General features: G+C 53.8%; 2 protein-coding genes across 2 annotated transcripts in view; one reads left to right on the forward strand and one right to left on the reverse strand.

Moving 5' to 3' along the window:
* Positions 1 to 1,985: 1,985 nt before the first annotated feature.
* Positions 1,986 to 8,275, forward strand: DLK2 (delta-like 2 homolog (Drosophila)). The gene is made up of 5 exons (XM_010007245.1): positions 1,986 to 2,058; positions 3,664 to 3,727; positions 6,176 to 6,306; positions 6,837 to 6,981; positions 7,498 to 8,275. Exons 1-5 carry the CDS (start codon positions 1,986 to 1,988, stop codon positions 8,273 to 8,275), a joined length of 1,191 nt encoding a protein of 396 aa, XP_010005547.1.
* Positions 8,276 to 10,517: 2,242 nt separating this feature from the next.
* The window catches only part of ABCC10 (ATP-binding cassette, sub-family C (CFTR/MRP), member 10), a 15,716-nt gene continuing 14,738 nt past the window's right edge, over positions 10,518 to 11,495 (reverse strand). The window contains exon 22 of the mRNA XM_010007255.1: positions 10,518 to 10,983. Within this exon, the coding sequence (XP_010005557.1) occupies positions 10,848 to 10,983 (136 nt within the window). The 3' untranslated portion in view covers positions 10,518 to 10,847. The remainder of the gene's footprint in view (positions 10,984 to 11,495) is intronic.

The following is an 11,495-nucleotide window of genomic DNA, read 5'->3' on the forward strand; positions in this document are numbered from 1 at the left end:
GGGAGTGGGGGCTGGGGGTGGTCCGGAAGCAGCGGGAGGGAGCGGGGAAGGGGGGTGGGAGAAGTGGCAGGGGCGCTAGACGCAGCGGCGCGGCATCCTCCGGGTCCCCAGCCCTGCCCGCCGACCCTCAGCCCGGAGGGTGTCTGGTAGCCCCCAGATTAGGGGCAGTGCCTGATAGACCCCCGTTCTGGGGCTGTCCCTGGTAGCCCCCAACCCTAGGTCCGATTGGGTACCCCCGAGTGGGAGGTGAATAGCGCCCGGGGACCTCCCTAATAGCCCGCAGTCCCTGGGGAGCTGGTAGCCCCCAAGCTGGGCAGGCAGTAGGGAAGGTGTGGTACGCGAGCAGCTCCCTCCCCTGTGGCCCCAAAGCCGGGCTTGCCTGCCCGAGTGCAGTTCACACCTTCCTTGGGCACCAGCTGCCCCCCGGGATGCCCCTGAAGCTTTGCTGGGGTCCCGTGGAGCTCCCAGGTGGGCGCTGGGAACAGCACCCACGGGGCAGCTGCAGAGGCTCTTGAGTGGGGAGGTTGTGGGGAGCTGTGGGGGGAAACAACCTTTGCAATGACATGTGGTCGGAGGGTGAGCTCCTCACAGCCCTGAAGGAACAGGATAATGACTGTTCAGCCTTAAATTATGCTATAAGTTTCATAGGAATTGCTTAATCCTCCCCTGAAATGTAGCAGCTGTTCACCGCTGCCCAGCATTTTGGGGCGGGAGGCAAAGGAGGGTCCTGAGAGCTTGGTGACATGGGGACTGCGGGGAGGGAGGATGCAGCGGTCTGTGCTGGGGTTTGGCTGAGGCAGTGGCAGTGTCCTGCATCCTTTGTTGGCAATGGTTGGTTTGCTGGAGAGATGCTTCAAGCAACATCATTGCTTTTGTGGGCTGTTCTGTTTGGTCTTATTAGGTGAAGCCCTTAATAGCGACCCCAAAACCTCTTTCTGCAATGTGTGTGTACCTGTGGGTGGGCGGGAGGACTTCTGTCCTCATCTGAGGAGTCTTTCGGGCAGATATTGACCCAACACAACCTTTCCAAGCTACAGTCAAGCTGAAAGTGAAATGGTCCCTGTCCATCACACCCACGCAGCTGGATGGAGTCTGCTCCATCTCCTCGCAGAGCTGTTTAACCCCTCCCATCTCATTATAGTAATGTATTTATGATATCACCCTCGAATTTCCTGCCCTTAACAACCCCAGAAGGCTGGGAGGGAATGAAGCGTTTTTGGAAAGTATTTAATGTTACATGAAGAGGGCAGGAGGCGGTCAGAAAATAGATGGGTGCAGGAACCCTGGGCTGACAGGGCTCTCTGCAGGACAGCGGAGGAAACGGACTGCACCCAGCCAGAGGTGTGTGTTTGCCTTTCCCACCTGGGGCTGCAGCCCAGGGCTAGTGCTTATTGCTTCACTCCCTTTGCTTGGAACATGAAGTAAAGCTGCTGTTTACTGCCTGCTCATCTGCTAGATCTGCTTGACTCCTGGTTCTCCTGAAGGGCTTGAAAAGAAGCCTGGGCACTGTAAAAAGGCTCAGCCCATCTTTTAATTCAAACATACACAGGAGGGATCTTGCTTAATAGGAAGCTGAAGCCCCATAGACCTAGGGAAGGGGAGATAAACGTCCACACAGCTGGGCTGGTAATTCTGAAGGCTTCTGCTCTCTTGACAGTCACTAACAGGGGCAGGTGCTCAAAGATTTGGTGTAACAGACTGAAAAGTTACATGCTCTGGGTTCAGTGTGCACACTCAGTTCTCCTGTACACAAGTTTTGAAAGGGTTTTTGATTCTTAGTGTTCCAACATCACCTTAGAGGAAGGAGTCTGGGAAGACAGAGGGGAGTGTGGTGACCAGTCTATACAAAACTGGTTATTTCATCTTAAAACTCCCAGGTAGTGGAGAGGAAGGGATGAAGTGAAGCTGTGGTTTGAGCCAGGGGATTTTTCTGAGCTTGCTTTTTTTTCTCTCTAGGTGTTCATCTCGGTGGGGCCACACTGACCATGCTCAGGAGCTTCTGTCTCCAGCTCATGTCCTTGGTTTGGATCCTTTTGGCCCATCACCAGCTTACCCAAGGTGAGTCTCTGTAAACATAGATCCTTCTTTTTTATATCCAAGTTCCCAAATCTGTCCTTGGCACTGCTGACCATCTCCTCAGTTTTCCTTGCAAAATAGAGCTGGCCTGACTTGGAAGACCAAAAAATGCTGCTCAGCTATCCATCACCAGGGGGTGGCTGGTGGCAGCTGTAGAGACCCTTGCTCTGGAGCCCACAGGGCTGACAGTGTCTGAGCAGACAAGCAGTGCAAGGTCCCACTGCTCTGTCTTTCTCCATTAGGATGAAAGGGGCCTGTTCAGAGAGGCAGGGCAACGGGGAAAGAAGATCCCAAAACTGAAGAGCTAGTCCTGGATCCCATGAGGAAAAATGCCTTCCCAAAAATCAGTTTGCTCTCCTCCCCCCCAAAAATACCCCAATTAATTCCTAAAGCCGTCTTCCAGAAGAGATGGTTACAAATAGGAAAGGCAGTGATACCCAGGTTTGGGCTGAGCAGTCCCAGGGTGCTGCTTCAGCCCCATGGTGGCTTGTTTTGGAAAGCTCTTACACTGAGCTTGGGACCTGCTGTGTCACTGCAGCAAAAACACAGGCACAGGGGATTTTTCCCCCCTTGGTCACTTTCTAGGCAGCATATTGTGTGGCTTGGGGAAAGCCTGAGCATGCCTCTTGTTGTGGGGGCTTTAAGCTGCCCTGGTCCAGACTCAGTCAGGTAAGGGCCTTCACTCCTGGACCTGGTCTGGGATCATGCTGGGCTCTTGGAGAAGCCCTCTGCCTCCCAACATTTGCTCTAGCTCTGCTGCCCATGGAGCAGGAGTGAGGCAGCTCCCGGGGGGGCTAAGATGCAAGCAAGTGAGATGTGGGAGATGGGAAGATGGAGATGAAAGGGGACACCTGGCTGAAGAAAGTAGGCCAGCGCTGAGCAGAGGATGAGAAGTAGCATGGTGAGGCCATGGCTCAGTTACAGCTTCTGTGGCCTTTAAATAAATAAACAGAACTGGATACCTGTCCCCATGTGATGCCCAGTCTTGCCTCCCTGTGCCAGAGTGGGAGTGCTGGCAGCTGGGTTCTGATGGAAGACAGGAGCCCCAGTCAGATTGCTCTGTGCCAGTAGCTGTCCCTGGGGATGGGGACATTTTGAGAGAAAAAGAGGAGCCATTCTTTCAATTTCTATCCTTGATCCCTCTGTGGCCTTCGCAGTACCAAGTCCTGAGCTTTCCCACCATACTTGCTACATGACCATGGAACCAAGGTCCCAGGTGGGTTAGGCCCTATTACATGGGTTGCCTTAAGCACCAGCAAACCCATCTCTTGCTCGGAAGGGGCTGAAGTCTAAGGGAGGCAGCAGAGAGAAAGTGGAGAAGATGATCAGAGACTGGGTAGTTTTGAAGCTGGGTCCTGTTTCTTAATAAAGACAGTGCTATAGCTGCTTGGGTGACTGACAAATCCTCACCACTCGTGTGTCATCCAGCCACTGATAGGAAGGCCTCACTGCCTTAGAGCTCTGGGAAAGGGCAAGCTGAGCACTTAGGAAGGAAAGAACAAGCTGTGAGCCAGCAGGGCCACTGGCAGATCTGGAGCAATCTATGGTCTCAGCTTAATGCAACTCCACATGTTTCCTGCCTTGTAGGAGATGACTGCAGCGAGCGCTGTAATCTTGCCCATGGCTGCTGTGACCAGGATGGGAAGTGCAGGTACAGCTTGTCCTTAGCTCTCTGCTCTTGCTGCCCCTGACCATAACTGCTCTCCCTCCCTTGATGCTGTGTACCCCAGTGCCTACACCCCTGCCCTGAGCTGCTCCTCCTCCTCTGCTCACTCCCACCTGCAATCAACAACTCTGCTCTCTTCATATCTGACAACCTCTGAAGTGGGAGATTTTTATCCCTCAACCTCTTGCTGCTCCCCTCCAGCCTTTGCACCAGTGCTTCCAGGGTCACCCCTGCCACACACTGACTCATAATGTTGTTCTACTGAGGCCTTTTTGTCTAGACTGGAGCTTAGGATGGCCCAGTCATGCCTGGATGATGTGAGGCAGTCTTCAGGCTCAGATACGATGGGGAAAGTAATCAGGCAGCAGGGCAGGCTTGGGGGTCAGCCAGCTTGATTGGCCTTCTCACTGGTTGAGATGGGAATGGTCTCCCTGGGGGCATGGGAGAGAAGAGCTGCCAGCATGCACATATATCTCTGAGGGCATCAGAGGTCCCCCCTCAGAAGCCTGGGCTGTGGTGGGGATATCCGGATATTTTCAAAAAGGGCTGGCCAGTAAGCTGGGGCTACTGCAGCACAAGTGCATATGTGAATCCTGGCATCTCAGCTCCAGCTGGTGCCCAGATCCCACAGGGACAAAGCTCAGAGTCCGACCCTTCACTTCAACCTAGGAAGCAACCATGTGGCTGCCCTGGGTTGCCACAACCCCAGACACTGCCTCTCATCCGACTGTAGGGCCATTTGGAGCCCCCATCAGGAGGAGCAGGCTGCTCCAGGCTGGCCCAGACATCTGTGCTGCAAGGGGACAGACTGTCCACCACTGCCCCATTCTCCTCTCTGGGGTGTGCTCAGCCCCTTCCACAGCACAGCCCCCAGTGTCCCACCATGCCCAGGCCACTCATTCTCCCCTGATGGAGCAGACATGGCCTGGCGATGACCACAACCCCACTGACTGCTGCATCAGGGAGCATCCAGCTCTGGTTCTGCTGGGCCCCCAGTTGCAGCTGCAAAGAGCTTGCTCCTCCCCGAGCCCTTTTGGCAGCTGTGGCTGGTCGTGGGAGCTCAGTGCTGCAAAGCCCTGGCTGAAGACACCACACTTCTCCATCTGGCAGGTGGCCCAGCTGCAGGTCTTTCTGATGGGGGAACACGCGAGTTGCTGCTCCAGATTTGAGGCCTGCAGAGCATTTGCTGAGCCCTTCAGCAGCTTGGCAATACCCCATTGAAATCACCCCAAACTCAGGGAGACTTGGCCACTTAGCTGGACCCTACCTGGCTATTTTTAGGTTGGTCATCTCCCTTTTAAAGAAGGGGAAGAACTGATGGCGCCTACTCTTTGTGGGTATGGGGGCAGGGGTGCCCACAGCCCTCTGTAGGTCCATGGCTGTCCACATATGAATGCATTTCCCCAGACTCTTATCAGGCACATGGTATCACCTCCATTCCCATTATAAAAGCCTCTAATTAACATAGACATTTACTTTGTAATCATTTTCCTCATCTCCTTGGAATGAACTGCAGTGACAGTCAGTCCAGGTGTGAAAGTGCAGCCTCAGACCAGCCTGGCAAAGCAGCAGTCACCACACATTGCACTGAAATGAGCCCCAGCCATGAAAGTGAACTCCCTTGCATACTCTGGAGACCACATTGGTTTTATTAAACTTAATTCTATGCTCTTCTGAGTATAGCTTTTGTTGTGGCTGGGGCCACCTCCACTCAGTTCTCATCTTATTTTCCCCTTTGGAGCTGGCAGGCCTGAGGAAAGCCGCTGGAGCAATGCAGCTTGGCTTTACGTAGCCATCGCCACAGCCCCACTTTTCTGGGGCCAGAAGACTTGTTATGCACTGCGAGTTTTCCCGTCATACTGCCCTTGTGAACTGTCTGATAAGTCTATTCCATACACCTGTCTTGGCAAGCAAGGTTTTGCAGCTGGATTACTGTGTACTTCAGATAAAAAAGGACACACCTTATAACGCGAAGGGACACAATTAGGCACATGGGCCTCAGGGGCCTCTTGTCCCTTTCCCTCAGGGAGTTCAGAGTGAGGAATAGGACTTTCTTCTGCCCATCATACTTGCTGCACAATGAGGGAATTGCTGAGCTAATGCAGTGGTGTGTACAGAGTGGTTGCCTGGAGGAGAGCAGGGGCATGGGAATGGGCAGTAGAAGCAAAACTGCAGAGCTCTGTTTCTGCCCCTTCACCCTTCCTGGCTGCAGAGGGTGAGTCTGCTCCCACTCTGTCCGCTTGCTTGCTTCAAAAGATGAGATGCCAGTACTGATTTCCTCTGGAGGAGGGTGCCATCAGCTTCATGGGATGGGGGGCTTTGGGAGGTTTTCCAGTCCTGCTGTATCTGCCTGAACCCCACGTGGCAAGCAGCCAGCTTTTCTGCAGCCCCTGCTTTGGTTTCACCACACTGCCATGCCCTGTCCCCTTGCAGGTGCGATCCAGGCTGGGAGGGCGAGTACTGTGAGGAGTGTGTGCGTATGCCGGGGTGTCTCCATGGGACATGCCACCAGCCGTGGCAGTGCATCTGTCACACTGGCTGGGCCGGCAAGTTCTGTGACAAAGGTGAGTCGCGGGCTGGACGTCCCAGCCTCTGGTGCTGAGGGCAGAAGCCCAGCACACTCTGTGTGGATGGGTGACCCATCAAAGCCACCGGCCAGCCTCTGGAAATAGAGCAGATTAACTCACTGCCTTTCCCATGCCATGGCTGGGCTCTAGGCAACACCTTCTTCCTCTGGGGCTTCCTGCCTTTGGCAGGTGATTGGTGGACTCCCCTTCTCCAGCCTCGGAGGCTCCTCTGTGCCAGGGATTCTACACTGGCCAGCCACATGGCATGTACAGCATCTTCATACCAGGCAGATTTGCAGGACAATTTGCTCTCTCTACACCCCTAAGCCTGTGCATTTTGCAGAGTATAGCTGGGAGGTGCCATGTGGGCCCTGCACTTCTATTGCTGCAGGTGTCCATTGAAAGGGAGGAAGGAGAAGCTCCTGCCATTTCTCCATTCTCACTAGGTTTGACAGGCTGTGTTTGAACTAAATTGGCCACATCACCCCTCTTTTCTCACTAATTCCTACCTTTTTCTTTCTCCCCAGACATACACATCTGCGAACATGAGTCCCCATGCCAGAATGGGGCTCAGTGTGTCTACGATCGAGATGGGGAATATTCCTGCCTGTGTCCAGAAGGCTTTCATGGGAAGGACTGTGAGATGAAGACGGGGCCATGTGAGAAGGCAGGGTGAGACACAGCAGTGAGATTACAGACAGCATTAGCTTCGGGTCACACACAGAAAAGTGGTGGCCCACCTTGGCTCATTATCTGTGGACTTCTCTGTGCTAATGGAGTTAAGCCCAAACCATCTTTGGCTTTGGTTTAGCTGTGTGCACTGCACAGTCCCACCAGGGCAAGATCTTTGTTGCAATCTGAAGAGATTCCTCACTGCTGTAGGTGTGATGAGCTGACACCCATCATACCTTTAGGAAGGCGTGTTTCCTCTTCAGATCATTTGGCTGAAGAGCCTCCCTGGTGGGTAGTGGGCCCATGCACAGCCACATCCTTTGAGGAGGTCTCACAGCCTCTCATTTGGGGAGGCAGCAAGTCCTGCCTGGTGTTATCCTTGAGATGGCTGCCCCCATGGAGAGAACCAGTGCCAGACCCACTAGCCATGCAAGCAATTGTGTGCATCTACCTCCCTGGGTGACAGAAGCTGCTTGCTTTCCAAGGCCGTGACCTGTCCTTGCTCTCTCCGCACAGGTCTCCATGCAGGAACGGGGGGCAGTGTCAAGATGAAAACGGCTTTGCCACCAACTTCACCTGCCGGTGCCTTGCTGGCTTTGTGGGACCTCTCTGTGAGAAGGATGTGGATGACTGCCTGATGCGTCCCTGTGCCAATGGTGCCACCTGCCACGACGGGATCAACCGCTTCTCCTGCCAGTGCCAGGTGGGCTTCGAGGGGCGTTTCTGCACCATCAATATCAACGACTGTGCTAGCCAGCCATGCAAAAATGGGGCAAAGTGTTACGACCGCATCAATGACTATGACTGCTTGTGTCCTGACCGTTTCACTGGCAAAAACTGTGAGATCTCCGTCCCTGAGCCCACCTGGGCTCCCCCCTACCACCTGGTGAACCATGAGAACCCCGGGGATGTGAAAAGCACCACCAGTGAGACGCCAGGGGTGACGCAACCAGAGCCTGTCAGGACCGTGGTCACGGGGCAGCATGTGGCCAACCACAGTGAGAAAGAGCAGGGGGGAGGGTTGTTGAAAATCTCTGTGAAGGAGGTGGTGACCCAAAGGGACTCTGGGCTGAGCGAAGCCCAGCTGGTGACAGTGCTGGTGTTCGGGGTGCTCACAGCAGTGCTCGTTCTCATCACCGTCCTGCTCATGCTGAGGAACTGGCAGAGGGGCCGTCAGAGGTCGAACTGGTGCCAAAGCCCTTCTCAGGCTGCAAGGAAGCTCCAAGACCAGGAGTGTCAGGTGGGCATGCTCAACACCGTCCTGATCGAGCCCAGGAAGACCACGGAGCTGTGAGCTGCAAGGACCCTCAGCCGGGCCCTGGCAGGTCATCGTGCTGGCAAACCCTTCAAGCTGCACTGTGGGGAGCTGTGATGGCACAGGCCGGGCAGCGGGGAAGGGCTCCCAGGGCAGCAAACATGTCAATTAAATCTCTGGGCATAGAGCACTGGTGTGACAGCCCCACCTGGGTCTGAGCTGTCTCCTGCCTGGCCGGCACAGCTGGGACCCACAGTACCTGAAAACAGGGCTGTGTTGGGCCAGCCCTGCAGGGAGTGGTGATGTGTGGCAGCCCACACCATGCAGTGCTGGGATCATCCAACTTGAGCTCTCAGAAACAGGATGGGTAGCGCTGGGGGAGGGCACGGCCTTCCTGTAAGCCCAAATTCTGCCAGGCCATTTTTAACTCCTCTCTGTGACTACTGGAAGGGGCTTTGACCTCTTTTCTACTGGCACTGGGATGTTTCTTCTGGGGCCTTCGGGACAGTCATGGCCACAAGGGCCTCTGTTCCCTTGTACTGGATGGAGTGCCTCCCAGCTGTTTCTGGAGGCTGACATTTCAGATGCCATGTCCCTAGGGAATGAGCATTCTGTGACATAGTTAAAAGAGACTCTGGAGATCATTTGGGGTTTCATTGTGCCCTTCTTCTGCCCTGGGTGATGTTCCCTCCTCTTGCTGTCAGACTTGTGGTTACAAACACATTATGTACTTTGGTGCCCGTGATCCAGGGGTCTTCTCCCACTTACCAAGCCGTCCTTTCTGGTCTGACCACAAATGACCAAGCTCCGTCCCCTCTCCGGAGTACACTTCTGCCTCACTGTTTGCTGATGAGGAGGAGCATAGCCTGATCCCCTTTGGGGTCCTCTAGGCCTGAGCTGGTCCTTCTCGTACGCCCTTGCAGGTGCAACTGGAGATGGACATGGCTGGAGATGTACTGTGGCTGGTTCAGGAGCTATACAAGATTCAGACTCTCCTCTCTTCTCAGTCACTCCAAATCAGGCAGCAGGCACTAACCTCAAATCAGCCATTGTATCATTTCTTGATACCACAAAGGCTAAGCTCCCGGCAGTGGCTGTGAGGACAGGCTACAGAGCCTTGGATGACCATAGGAAGCAGATTCAAGGCTGCTTTCTCCACCACTGCTAAAGCACAACTAAGAGGTAGTAGATGTCCAGGCCACTTAGCCTTTGTACTTGTAGGCCTGCTCCTGCCTGTGCTCATCAAGTGTGCAGCAGTCAGCATCCCTCTGCCAGGACCAGGGGTTTCCATGCCTCCTCATGAACATGGAGGACTAAGCAGTGGGGTTAAGAACCCCACAACCCAAACCCTATTACCAGCCTGTAGTGTTGCAGAGCTGCGTTCAAGATGGTGTGAAGGGAGCAGACAGGAAAAGCACTCAGCCAGGTGGGAGACCTGGGAGAGGGGACTGGGGCTTCATCAGAAATATTATTTTTTTAATACATGAATGGATGATGTACCTTTATCAAATAAAACAAATACAAGCCCAGAAACAGTGTATCAGACAACCATAAAATAATTTTGGTTGCGTGGGACCTCTGGACACTAAGCTCCTGTGCTCAGCAGATCCCATTAGATCAGGCTGCTTAACTACTTGTCCTGGATTAGTTTCTCTATCACTTGCCTCAAGAATGCAAACCTATGTTGTGGCACAGTTTGTCCTGCCCCATGCTCTCGCTGCAGGGGTGGAGATGGCTCCTGCAGCCTCAGGGGAAGGAATGGGACCTGGCTCTGGACAGCCTAGCAAAGCTTTGTACCTTCCAGGCGTTGCCTTGGAGTGTTGAGGAGAACAGGAAAATCCGAGACTGAGTCCAAGGGTGCTGATGGAAAGAGCAATCTGACCCTAAAACTGAAAACAGCTGTGGGTTTGTGCAGCTGGAAGCAGAACAAGAGGGATAGCAAACTTCCCTTGGAAAAGTGGTCTTGAAAGTGGCCTTAGAGATCTTTAATGTAATCACGTTCTGGCCCTTTACATTCTGGCTCTTCAGGGGAAGGCCTTCTCCACTGTAAACTGAGGAAAACCAGCCAGGTCCCTGGGTACAACCTTCTGGGCTTGGAAAGGTCAGTGTCCTCTGAAAGTAGTAGGGAGCAGGTAGGGCTGTCTTTGTGCAGGGAGGGCACTACTCCTGTATCTCACAAGGAAGTCCATGGCTGGGGGGGAAAGGGGGAAAAGGGGACAGAGACCTGAATAGCAGAGCTTCATAAGGATGTTTCTACTTTATTTTAAATTGCACTGCACGTGTGAGACTAAGTATGAGAACAGAGTCACTTATTCTTCAGTAAGCAGAAAATTGCTCTGTAATCTCAAAAGGGAGTCTTGGAGGGGAGCAGTATCCTGCCATACAGGCTTGCATGGCCCTGAACACTAGGTCCCATCTTCCCTACTAATGGAAAGGCTGCAGTGCCATGCCCCTGTCCTTGAGGACAAACAGTTGCTGTCTGCAGGCAGGAATAACCCTTTCTCTCACCTCAGCAGCTCCTGACCCTGCAGAGACAGAGCTGATGGCTGAGGTGAGAGGAGAGCCAGGCACAGAACCAGGAGGGCTGCCTGGACTCAGCCCAGGAGGGAGGTCACTGCTGCCCACTGTGCAGGAGGTGCTGGAACAAGGAGCCATCTTTCTTGCTTAGGCAGGTGGGTGAATCCAGCTCTGCCACTATCCCTGCTTGCATCACCAGCACACGGTCTGAGTCCAAGATGGTGTTCAGCCTGTGAACAGCAAACACCAGGACACATGTTGGTGGATTTGAGGAGAAATCCTGGATACTGCTTCCCCTGCTGTCAAGGAGTGGTCCAAAACATGCCCAACATCAGGATCTCAGGAGCACACTGCACTCCAGATCCCTAGAGAGCCTCTGCACACTGCTGACATGCAGACCTCTTAGGAGAGCACAGTTATGCTTTCCAGCTGCTGAGCATGGCAGGGCACCAGAAGTGCAGAGGGAAGCTCTGTGGAGGGAGATCTCAGGGCATGCCTGATTCTGGGGTTGCACAAGATGTCTCTATTCACACAGGAGAGTTATTGAGTGGCTTCTGTTTGTCCCTACGTTTCCTTACCTCCTGAGGGCACCAGAAATGGACTTCCACATCAGTTGTCATTCCCCAGCAGTCTGGCATCTTTGCTTACACTGCCACTAGCAGTGAATTTGTAGTTACCAGGCTGCCAACCACAGCACCTGCAGCACATGTATGCGCCAGTTCTGCCCAGACTACTAGTAGGG

The sequence above is a fragment of the Chaetura pelagica genome, unplaced genomic scaffold, assembly GCF_000747805.2.
Source record: "Chaetura pelagica isolate M959 unplaced genomic scaffold, ChaPel_1.0 scaffold511, whole genome shotgun sequence".
NCBI lineage: Eukaryota > Metazoa > Chordata > Aves > Apodiformes > Apodidae > Chaetura > Chaetura pelagica.

Coding starts and splice junctions, on each gene's coding strand:
- DLK2 (XM_010007245.1), top strand. CDS start 1,986: ATGCTCAGGAGCTTCTGTCTCCAGCTCATGTCCTTGGTTTGGATCCTT. Junction 2,059..3,663: donor CCATCACCAGCTTACCCAAG/GTGAGTCTCTGT, acceptor CCTGCCTTGTAG/GAGATGACTGCAGCGAGCGC. Junction 6,307..6,836: donor CGGCAAGTTCTGTGACAAAG/GTGAGTCGCGGG, acceptor CTTTCTCCCCAG/ACATACACATCTGCGAACAT.